Source organism: Microtus ochrogaster, linkage group LG1 (genome assembly GCF_000317375.1).
Source record: "Microtus ochrogaster isolate Prairie Vole_2 linkage group LG1, MicOch1.0, whole genome shotgun sequence".
Lineage (NCBI taxonomy): Eukaryota > Metazoa > Chordata > Mammalia > Rodentia > Cricetidae > Microtus > Microtus ochrogaster.
This window is the reverse complement of record NC_022027.1, coordinates 3,221,955-3,233,361: the sequence shown is the minus strand read 5'-3', so window position 1 is coordinate 3,233,361 and position 11,407 is coordinate 3,221,955. Positions and strand designations below refer to the sequence as shown.

At 56.2% G+C, this 11,407-nt stretch overlaps 1 protein-coding gene across 1 annotated transcript; it reads right to left on the bottom strand.

Moving 5' to 3' along the window:
• Positions 1 to 4,063: 4,063 nt before the first annotated feature.
• Positions 4,064 to 10,978, bottom strand: Abhd17a (abhydrolase domain containing 17A). The gene is made up of 5 exons (XM_005359043.2): positions 10,832 to 10,978; positions 6,844 to 7,365; positions 5,963 to 6,157; positions 4,554 to 4,733; positions 4,064 to 4,476 (listed from the first exon to the last, which is right to left on the bottom strand). The coding sequence occupies exons 2-5, from the start codon at positions 7,173 to 7,175 to the stop codon at positions 4,251 to 4,253; spliced, it is 933 nt and encodes a 310-aa protein (XP_005359100.1). The 5' UTR covers positions 7,176 to 7,365; positions 10,832 to 10,978; the 3' UTR covers positions 4,064 to 4,250.
• Between the last annotated feature and the right edge of the window lie 429 nt (positions 10,979 to 11,407).

The following is an 11,407-nucleotide window of genomic DNA, read 5'->3' as shown; positions in this document are numbered from 1 at the left end:
TTTTGGTTCCTGTCCTGGAACTAGCTCTTGTAGACCAGGCTGGCCTCGAACTCACAGAGATCTGCCTGCCACTGCCTCCCAAGTGCTGGGATTAAAGGCGTGCGCCACCACCGCCCGGCCATGCTCTTTGTTTCTGTTTGTTTGGAGGGTGGTTTTTTAATTATCTGGGCATGTAGTACATTCCTTTAATCCTAACACTCCCAGGTGAAGGCTGGACATCAGGAGATTATTCTAGTCTATATAGTAAATTCCAGACCAGCCTGGGTTCTGTAAAATCCTGTTTAAAATACCAGCACTGAGGCCAGGTGGGTGGCACAGGCTTTTAATCCCAGCACTTGGGAGGTAGAGGCAGGCAGATCTGTGAGTGAGAAGCAAGCCTGGGCTACAGATAGAGAACTCAAGGATAGTCAGGGCTACACAGAGAAAGGCTGTTACAAAAACCAATAAAATAAAGTTGCAGCATTGAGAAGCAAAAATCCAAAATGAACAAATCTGAATCACAAATATGTACCATCTCTGTGGACCCTCAGCCAAAAGTAGCCATGCGCCTAACACATCCTTGTCCACTGTATATACCCTAGTAAGGGAGGTAACTGTCAGAGACCTATTCCAAGTCCAAAGAAATGATGCCTTCAGGAGAAATCAGAACCCCAAGGCAGGCATTGGCCTTTCTTGCCCTTACGTGGGTCCGGCTGCTGTCCACAGAGAGCCCTCAAGACTAGAGGCCAGAACGACCTGAACGTCAGGCGTGGGAAGGTTCGTGTCTGTGCTCGATGGGTACATCTAGGGCACATCTGATTCCTGTATTCTCAACTCTTTGGGGGCCACTAAGTCACTTAGGAGGTAAGCCATGTATCGGGAGCTTGAGGTGATGGCAGGACCTGTGGCCACGTACTGGACTGGGAGACCACTGTAACTGGGGTGTGAATCAGTGCGGCTGGGAAATTCACAAAATGGAGAGCTAAGGTAGACCCTATCCCCAGGTGGCTTCCTGGGGTCGAGTGGCCTCTGGGAAAGGGGTGTATGTAAAAATGAGCAAGACCCTCAGACGTAAAGACAGCCACAGACAATAACCTAGAAGCTGGGGTGACTGTCCAGTCCGAAGTCCCCAAGGCTCCATCCACACTCTCCATACTCCAGACAAGGCTCTGGCTGCTACACTCTGCATCTTGTGGGGAACGCGTACACAGAGAAAACACACACAGGTGCACACATGCCCCAGAGGCCTGTGGTTGCTGCTGACAGAGACACGGGGTCAGCGACTGAGCTGTGATGTGGGAGCCCCAAGTCCTCATTTAATCAGAGGATCCAACAGCAGGAGCCAAAGGGAAGTTAGGACTGTTACTTAACATAACAGTTTCATCAGAATCTTATCTCTGGATGTGAGCGATTTGCATTCATTTCTTGTTTGCTTTTGTAGTTGCTCACAGGGCGATACTAGGTGGGGCTCCACCCTGACCACGCCCTCAGCCCCCTCTCTGAGAGGATTCTGGGCGGGGCTCCATCCTGACCACGCCCCGAGCCCTACAAAGATTATCAGAATGAAAGGAGATCTTTTGCTGTTCATGAGAAAAAAGAAAGCCTGAGCACTGAGGGGAGACAGGACCTGGGAATATGAGAAGGAGTTCCTACTACCTGAGTTGCCGGGCGATGGTGGCGCACGCCTTTAATCCCAGCACTCGGGAGGCAGAGGCAGGCGGATCTCTGTGAGTTCGAGACCAGCCTGGTCTACAGAGCTAGTTCCAGGACAGGCTCCAAAGCCACAGAGAAACCCTGTCTCGAAAATAAATAAATAAATAAATAAAACAAAACAAAAAAAAAAAAAAAAGCAAGATAAATTACCAGATACATTGGTGGCACACGTCTTGTCATTCCAGCCTCAGGAAACAGGCCAGAGGATCAGGAATTTATGGTCAGCCAAGGCAACAGTGAGTTTGAGACGCTCTCAAAATGCCAAAATAAATTTTTAAAAATACAGATTTCAAACCACCACATCTCTAGTTGCTGCACTCTCACGCGGAAGCAGGAGGGTCTCTGTCAGTTCCAGGAAAGACCCTGTTTCAAAACACAATGGGGGAGGGGGTCTAGCATGGTTCAGAGCAGCACCCATGTGGGGCAGCTCACAGCCACCTGGAACTCCAAAGGACCTGAGACCCTCTTCTTGCCTCCCTGGGCACCTGCCTACAGGCCAAGCACCCACACACTTAAATGATCTGTGTGTAGGAGCTCAGGGTCCACAGACTTTGGATGCCCTGGAGCTAGAGTGACAGGAACTGAGCCGGGTCCTCTGCAAGAGCAACAAGTGCTCTTATCCACTGAGCCTTCTCTCCAGCCCCCAGTTTCCTTAACGTATAAGATGCTTTAGCAAACAACAAAACCAACTGGGTAGAAAAAGGCCGTAAAATACAGACTATTTAAATATACATCTTTATAATAAATGTACATTTATCCAACTTTTAAATAACTATAGTGACAGAGATGGCTATTACAAAACAGCGTATGGAAGCATTTTAAAAGCTGGCTGGAGGGCCAGCCAGATGGCTCAGTGAGTAGACACTTGCCTTCAAAACTCCACATAGTGAGAACTGATTCCTGACAGTTGACCTCTGACCTCTGCACATGCTGGGGCACATGTGCCTCACCCCAAATAAATGTGGGTTTTTTTGTTGTTTATTCATTTGAGACAGGGTTTCTCTGTGTAGCCCTGGCTGTCCTGGAACTAGTTCTGTATACCAGGCTGTCCTCGAACTCACAGAGATCCACCTGCCTCTGCCTCCAGAGTGCTGGGATTAAAGGTGTGTGCCGCCAAGCCCCAGCCTGGCTGGTTGTTTGCACTGGCTCTGGCTCCTATGCTGGCTCTTCAGGTCTCACTCCAGCAGGGGGGAAATCGAGGTCGTGGGGCTGCCTCTCGTTGGAGGCCAGTTACATGGCAAATTTCAGTCTGCCAGGCTAAAAACAGAGATTCTGTCTCAAAGCAAAAGGGGGGGGGGGTGCTGTGAGGAGTTCTCTTCTGGTGTGCCCTGTACCAGAATCCAAGTGTGGCAGGCCTCAGGGTCAGTTCAAGATCACAGCGAGCTACAGAGTAAGACCATGACTCAAAAAGCAGAAAGAGGGTTGGGGCCACAGCTCAGTAGGTGGAACATTCTCCCCCACAGGAAGAACCTGGTTCCAGCACCCAGGAAACCAGACTTTGTGGCCAGCAAAAGCTGGGCTTGAGAAGGTTTCACTCGCTCTGTACCCTGTGCTTCCCTCAATATTGGTGGCAATCCTCTTGCCTCAGTCTGATTCCAGGATGAGCAGCTGGGGACGAGGCTTGCTAACTGTGTGCATTCTGGGCTCGGGGCAGCTGCTTTTTCCCCAGCTGTGCCAGGGTCACAGGAGACTTAGTCCTGGGGCAGCCTGGGTTCTCAATTCAGCATTTCAGGGGGTGGAAGGGAAGAAGCGGGAGAGACACAACTCTGCAGCAGGTAATGGGGAGGAGGTAGTCGTGGTGGGGAAACAAGCGGTTGGACTGCAGACAGGGATCTGGTAAGGGCGTGGGTAACCTGAGGTCGGAGAGGAGTGGCTAGGCAGTCAGGGATGCTCCACTCCGATTTGGGGAGGCTTTCAAGGGTCATGGACTTGGGAGTGAAAACCAAATGTCACTTCTGCTACAGCCACACCCCACATATTCCAGCCCCCAAATGTACCTTGCGGCATCAGGAGTCAGTTCAGAGTGCTGGCCTCCTGCAGACAAGCCCTTCCTCCCCCGAGGGACCCTACTGCTCGAAGAGTCCCTAGCTAGGGCTGCCCTGCAGTCCTGAGACGATCACCTCAGCTTCTTTGGCACAGTACATGGCCTGGCCCCGGAGTCTACTGGGCCTGTCATCTCTGCATCTGAAGTAGGAGCTTATGCTCTGTCCACAGTGGGGGTGGGGACTCCTGCAGAGCAAAGCGCTGCCCTTCAGTCCGGGTGCAGGCTAGCAGGGAGAACCTGACGATTTCCTAACAGCCCAGCACCCGTCTGGTCCTTGCGATCTCCCAGCCCCAGGAAGGCGCACTGGAGCCATGAAGAAGCCAGGGCAACCCTAAAATCTTAAACCTTTAATTAGTTTCCCTCTTTCCTTCTCTTTGCATCCACGAGGACAAGAGGGACCTCCTTCACCTGCACATGGCTCGTGGCCTGTGGGGTACCGGGAAGGGTCCTGAGCGCCGGGTCACATGCAGCCCCGGCAGGAGGCCCATGTGCTGCTGAGGTCCCTGCGGCTTGGCTAGGTGCGTTGGCTGGGCAGCTCCTGGGAGATGAAGCGGCGTAGGCGCTCCAGGTACTGACTGTAGAGCTCAATGTCGTTGTGCCCGGCGCCCTCTACCCACAGTGGTTCCACGGCCTTTGGGCAGCGCTCATACAGTGCCAGTCCGTGTGAGAAGTCGATCACCTCATCCTCCGTGCCGTGGATGATGAGCACCGGTGATGTGATCTTCGACACCTTCTCGATGCTGAGAGAGAAAATGGTCAGGTTGGACCCGCCCCCCTACCCCAGACCCCGCCCCCAGGACCCACTTGCCATGCTCACTTAGGGAAAGCATCGAAGCAGTAGGTCTTCTTGGTGTCAGGGAAGGCCACCCGCATGCCCGAGGTGAGAGGCGAGTGCAGGACCACTGCAGCGCACTCATAGCGTGACGCCAGGTCCACCGTGGGCACCGTGCCGATGCTCTGGCCATACAGGATGATGCTGTCCGGGCTGATGCCGTACCTGACCGACAGCAGTGGCAGGGTCAGCAGGAGGCCTGGAGGAGGGCAGCTCCCAGGGCCCTGCCAAGCCGCAGCTCCCTGGCTTTTTCCCTCAGCCCCTTTGACAGTGCCTGAGTGAGCAGGCTGGGGACCTAAGAGTCCAGACCCAAAGTTCTGGTTCCCTTCTGACCCCAGAGAGAAAGCGGGTCTGTCTCTTCCCATCGCTGATTCTCCACAAGCTTGGGTTCTGGGAATTTAGAAGACTGTGTCCCCGGATGGCTCGGCCCAGTTTAGGGTCCCCTGAGTTCCCTGCTGCCAAAATAGAAGCTTGCACAACACAGGCAGTGCGGCTGCGCAGGTCCTGGGAGCCAGTCCATTCCCAGCTACCCTGTGGCCCCTCCTACCCCAGCAGGTTGCTGTGGTCACTTATCCTGGCTGAGCTGGCCTAGTGCCGCCCTGACTGCTGCCCGTCAGAATTCCCACCTGTCTGTCCATAGGCCCCTCCCCTGATCCCAGGCAGGAGCTGGACCACCTGGGGGCAACCTATACTGCCCATGTGTGCTGACCAAGACCCCCAGCTCTGCCTGCTCAGCACTAGGCACAGCTCAGGCCTAAGCTCCCCTCACCACGGGGGGCAGCCCCTCCAGAAGTCACCCCACCTCCCCTGAGGCTTAGCTATGGTGCTGGCAGAGGCCCCTGAAAGCCAGTGCCATGGTGGGGCAAATGGAGAGAAATAAGAACACACGGAGCACTCTCCAGGCTGGACGGTGTCCACAGGAGGAAGCCAGCCCAGTGACACCTACTATCTACAGGGCAACCAGGGTCCCCACTTCCCCAGGGCTGTCAGAATCCCAGTACCACATGGGACCTCCAGAACTAGAGACGACTAGCCTCTTCTAACCCCCTACAAGGGCTCTGCTTGGTGACGGAGAAAAAGGAGCCTTCTTGAGGGGGTGAGACTGGGGTGACTGGGATGTACGGTGTGACAGAGCCGAGACTAAAGGTCTGGAGTGCAGGCTGGCAGTCTAAACCTGTGACTGCTGTCACCTGGGCACCCTCTGGTCCAGCTGCCACAGAACGAGCTGAGCTGACAACACGGAGTCCTAAGGTCTCCTAGCCCTTGGGCTACCAGGTCCCTCAACAGCCATCTCCTGGACCCAGTGGACAGCAAGGATCAAGGAAGCTGTCTTCTGGGCCACAGGTGCCTATCCTGCTGGTCCCACCCCTGCCCCAAGGGGCCAGAGCCCTCACCTGGTACGAAGGGCCTGCCAGGCCGCATCAATGTCGGCATAGAGGTTCTTCTCCGAGGGCCGGCCAGAGCTGATCCCGTAGCCAGAGTAGTCATAGGAGAAGATGTTGCAGCCGATGCGTGTGCCCAGGCCAACATAGAAGCTGCACATCTGGCCCAGGTCCACTGCATTGCCATGCGAGAAGAGAACTGTGTACCTGGTGGTCGGGGAAGAGGGGCATGGGCACAGACAGGCTGACCATCTGTGCTGGTAGCTGACAGCACTCACTGTCCCATCTGCTCAGCTGCTAGACTCCCAGGATGGAGGCAGAATTGGGTGGGAACAGTTAATCCTGCACCCCTGGTATCATCAGCTAGCGGGCCTTAGGCTGCCCATCTACAGGGGACACAGAGGAACCCACAATGAGTTCCATCTTTAACAGGAGGGCGATGGCCGTCTTTCTAGTGGCATGTACACTCCACAGTGCTGGAAACTGCACCAAGGAAGAGCCTGTTCCCATGCACTCCACCAGTGCACAGTCTTGCTAGGGGAGGACAGGGACCCAACCCTGGCCACTAGCCAACTCTTAAGGGCCATCCTGTTCCCAATTGGCCTCTGCCCAACCCTGACAGGACTATAACAAAACAGGGCCTGCACCAGGTCAAGGCCATGCACCTGGGTGGCCCTGCCCCTGAAGCTTCCTGAAGCACCTGCCCGGCTCCTCAGTAAAGGACTTGCCCTTTGGACTGCAGACTCCAGCTGAGATGTCACCCCCCCCCACACACACACCTCATCCTCTGCTGGGGACCAGAAAGCATGAACCCAAGAGTAGGCTCTTCTGTCCTTTACAAGAGGGGTATGGGCATGCACCCCCGGGGAGAGCCCTGGGACCCCTCGGCTCACCTGGCACTAGGTACGCAGCGCACATACATGCAGGCGATGCGGTTGGCGCGCGCGCTCTTGGTCAGAAAAACCTCGATGGTGTCCAGCTCTCGCTGGCCGTACTGGAAGTCAGCGCGCTCAGTCAGGTGGATCTTCCAGCGCCCAGGGGTGGCCGCTGAGGTCCGCAGGGGACCCAAGGGGGCAGCGCCAGCCCCGCCGGGCCCCGGCTCGGGTTCAGGTACCAGCGAGTAGGTGGGCTCAGGAGGCAGGAAGGCGAGCTTGGCGGCGATGCGGCCCGGGCAGGGCGGGCAGCAGAAGAGGCAACAGAGCTCGCTCACCGACAGGCCGTTCATGGCGGGCACCAGGCCCGCGCCGGGCCAGGGGAGGGGCAGGGGTGCTCCGAGACGCGGGCAGCGGGCGGCCAGGCTCGCGGGCCGCACACCTCAGTCCGGTTAGGAGGCCGCAGCCCGGCCCCATCGCGGTCCAAGGTGAGCCCCCGGGAGCCTCGCAGCCACAGGTCTCCATGTCGTACAGTGGGACACCCTGTAGGGGACACCAAGATGTGGGTTCCCTCTAGGAAGCTAGGGTGGAACTAGGTGCTAGCCCGTGCCAGGCAAAGAGGAAGGCGTGTCCCCATATCCACGGGCTAGCTTGTTCCTCTTGGTCTGCCCACAGCCCTAACTCACCCCGCAGCCTCTCCTGGCCTCTGATGCACAACTCTGCGGTGTATGTCCCCAGCCTCTGCCATTCCACTACCCCATGGCCTATGTCCGGACTGTCTTCCTGCCTAGCAGTGTCTCCCTCAGTCCTTCTCTTTTTTTATTTATTTATTTTTATTTCATATACGCTGGTGTTTTGTCATGGTGTCCAGTTCCCTGGAACTGGAGTTGCAGACAGCTGTGAGCTGCCATGTGGGTGCTGGAAATTGAACCCGGGACCTCTCTCTGAAAAAGCAGTCAGTGCTCTTCATGCTGAGCCAGCTCTCCAGCCCCACCCCTCAGTCCTTTACAGATTTCTATCCTCCAGGAACAGGTGATGAGGCAGCCCAGTCCCGGGCTTGAGAGGAGACCCAAAGGCTCCCATGCAGGGGGAGGGGGGGAGGGGACGCCACAGGGCCTTGGAGCATAGAGACAGAACCCAGGGGAGGAAACAGACACAAAGACCAGGAACAAGGACAGGATGCGTCTCAGAGGCAGGGCCCCATTGGCTGGGAAAATGGTTTGTCCCGGTGCTTGAAGCCAGGTGGGTCTCCCTGGGGTCAGGGCAGCTGAGGCCTCCTGCAGCTGCAGCCTCAGGGTTGAGTCACCCAACCTCCTGGGTCTGCGATCCTTGTAACTACTAATGTGCACACTGCTTGCCTCAGAGGCAGCCGGTGACAGGTGGGAGTCAGAGAGGGGACAGGGCCTGACTCCAGGGGAAACTCAGGTGCTCCATTTCTGCAGGACACCCTGAAATAAGTTCAGCTGACACCAAAGCCATGACCACTGTGTGCAGAGCTGCCCAACAGACAAACAGAGACCTTTCCAGAATAGTCCGCCACTAATCATGCCTACCATCTCTCACTGCCAGGGAGGAAGCAGGAGACATCACAGTTCAACTTTAACAAGAGGATATCCGCCGGGCGATGGTGGCGCACGCCTTTAATCCCAGCACTCGGGAGGCAGAGGCAGGCGGATCTCTGTGAGTTCGAGACCAGCCTGGTCTACAGAGCTAGTTCCAGGACAGGCTCCAAAGCCACAGAGAAACCCTGTCTCGAAAACCAAAAATAAAAAATAAAATAAAAAATAAAAAAATAAAAAAAAAAAAACAAAAAAAAATAAGAGGATATCCATGGGTTTTAGGTCACAGCATATAAACCCACAGGACAGATGGACACATAACACTCAGGCAGCTGTGGGCTCACAGACACATTTCTGCTTCCTGTGTACCTGAAGTGTGCAGCCTGGGGCTGGGTAGAAGTCCCAATCCATGCCAGTGCAGGAGCACACAGAGAGAAGAGAGAAGAGCCAGAGAGAAGAGCCAGAGCAGGGACAAAGATGTGTTAAAAAATCCCCAGTTCCCAACAGGCTGCCGTGGCGCACGCCTTCAATCCCAGTACTAGGGAGGCAGAAGCAGGCAGACCTGTGAGTTCTAAGCCAGCCTGGTCCACAAAGTTCCAGGACAGTCAGAACTAAACAGAAACCCAGTCTTGGAAAGAAAAAAAAAAAAAAGTCCCCAGCTCCCATGTGGCAATTCTCAGATGCAGGTGAGGCTGTCTCTAAGAGATTACTAGGCCATGCCTACACATCTATAACCAGGAACACTCCTAGCAAGGAATGGGTGGAGACTGGGGACTCTGTCCAGGATCCTGAAGAGCCCAGAGCAGCCCTAGAAGGCAATGATCCTGCCCCAAACACCCACAGCTTTATAGTCCTTTATAGTCCAGGCCTCATCAGGGAACACCCTGTAACCCCCGTGGTTCCAGAGTTTGGAAGGATCTGCAGCCCAGGGAGAAAGAAGCCCTGACCATGCTGGAGAAGAACAAGGTGAAACAAGGCCCTACTACCAAGGCCAGAAAAGTGGGTGCTATCACGAACACTGCCCTCCAGTCCACTCCAATGGCTCCACCGGCCAGCCCACCTTTCCCCTACTGCACTCTAGCCTCCTTGCCTGGGTCACAGCTCAGTCCCCATCATCCTTTGCCAGGCTGCTCCTTCTGCTGCACACACCCATCAAGTGACCTCCCTTTAGGGTTGTCCTCCTCCCTGTTCACAGACAACATCCCTAGGTACAGTTTATCCGAGTGCAACCTCTGGGGTGTCATCTTGCAGCACACTTGTAGACAAGTCAAACAATGGTAGGCCTCAGTCTCCCTCCTGAGCCCTCCACATATTCACTCTTCTACAGTTAACCAGATCTCCACCCTGCAAGACACTCCATGCGGAGGGGGCCAGCAAGACCAACAAGCACCTGCCTCACTCAACAACCATGTGTTGCACAGCCAGAGAAAATAAGGAAGTTGTAGGAGAAAGACATAAGCCTCCAACATCTGCCAGTGTTATAATAGGGGGGACAGACAGCATGTGGGACCTCATTCACAGATGGGTACCACTGGGGAGCGCAAGCCAAGATATTTCACTCAGTGCCACTCAAAATCCCAGGTACTGTGATCACAAACATAAAACCTGGCCCCGGTGTTACCCGCAGCCAGTAAGTAAGTAAGTAAGGGCTTTAGGACGACCTACATATGCCTGCCTGCACCGGCATGCCTGACCCAGCCAGTCAGGCATGGGAGGCAACCCCCCTAGAAGCAGCGCAAGCCGAAGACTGCAAGAATGTCGATGGGCTGAGGGAGGTGGAGCAGCAGGTAAAGGCACTTGCTACCAAGGCTGAAGATCAGAGCTGTATCATGGGGACCCACAGAGTGGGAGCCGACTCACTCCAGAAAGCTATCCTCTGGCCTCTGCGTGGGCGCACCATGGGAAAAGGGAAACAGTCAAGAAACACAGGATTGGAGAGGTAAACCCCGGCGGTGAAAGAGGGTTCCCGGGGGAGCAGGGACGTCTCAGCTGCACCTTTGGGCTCTGTTGCAGGATGAGGACTTGATCGTGGGGGTGAGGGGGAAACCTGGAGTCCTGGGCTGCATAAGGGAAGTCTGATGTGGGCCCCAGCTGTCAGGAAGAGACCAGACATGGGGCAGAGGTGGACGGGGAGTGTCAGCAGGGAGATGCAGGCGGAGGTGGTGTGGGATAAGGGCAGGTTCCGGAGCTGGCTCAGGGTCGGCGGCTGGCCAGGGCGTTTCTTGGAGCAGAGCCGCGTCCTGAGGAGGTTAAACGGTTGCTCTAGGATCGCTGCACGGGGACAGAGGGACGCGAGGGACAGGGTGGGTACGCTGATCGTGCTGTCGTGCTGCCATCCTCGGAGGACGCAGAGGTGTCTCGGACGCAGGGCCCCCGCTCGCCTCGGCCCCGCTCCGCGAATCGCCGCCGCCGCACGCCCGCACTCCCCGCCGCCGCACGCCCACACTCACCGCCGCCCGCGTCCGCCGGCTCCGGGGCCGCACTCCATGGCTCCCGGCTGCCCACCCCTGCGTCCGTCTGTCTGTCCCTCGGGACCGCGGCTGGGGTTCCTGCGCCGCCACCACCGACGCTCCGCCACGGGCGGAAGTGAGCTTCGACCTAACACCGCCCCGGAAGTGATGCAAGGGGGGGGGAACCGCGCAAGCCAGGAGTGTTTATGGGGGCGTGGCAAAGAGACCAGAAGCGGATTGGTGGATTGTGTGGAAGGTGCAAATTCTGGAGGTGGGGCCACGGGCGGGAAGAGCCGGATTGAGTCCTGTGTAGAAGGCGGGGCCTGATTGGGTGGGAGCGTGGTCACCACTGAAGAGGCACCCGGCGGTCTGGGGGCGGGGCCTGAAATGTGGGCGGACCCGAGTTGGCTAGAGGCGTGGCCTTCGTAGGGTGTGGCTCTACTGGAGTGGAGCAGATCTGCCTAGAGGCGGGGCTTAAGGGGGGAGCAAAACTTGGTGCAGTGGGTGGAGTCTGCATCCCCTGTTGGTTTTTTAAATCATTCTTTCCGCATTCCTGGAGAGGCGGATATATCAAAT

Bases quoted from the DNA above. Each gene is read 5' to 3' on its own strand.
- Abhd17a (XM_005359043.2), bottom strand. From the start codon at position 7,175: ATGAACGGCCTGTCGGTGAGCGAGCTCTGTTGCCTCTTCTGCTGCCCG. The intron at 6,158-6,843 runs GTGAGCCGAGGG...CCCGACCACCAG, and splicing joins CGCTGCGTACCTAGTGCCAG to GTACACAGTTCTCTTCTCGC. The intron at 4,477-4,553 runs GTGAGCATGGCA...TTTCTCTCTCAG, and splicing joins TGCTTCGATGCTTTCCCTAA to CATCGAGAAGGTGTCGAAGA.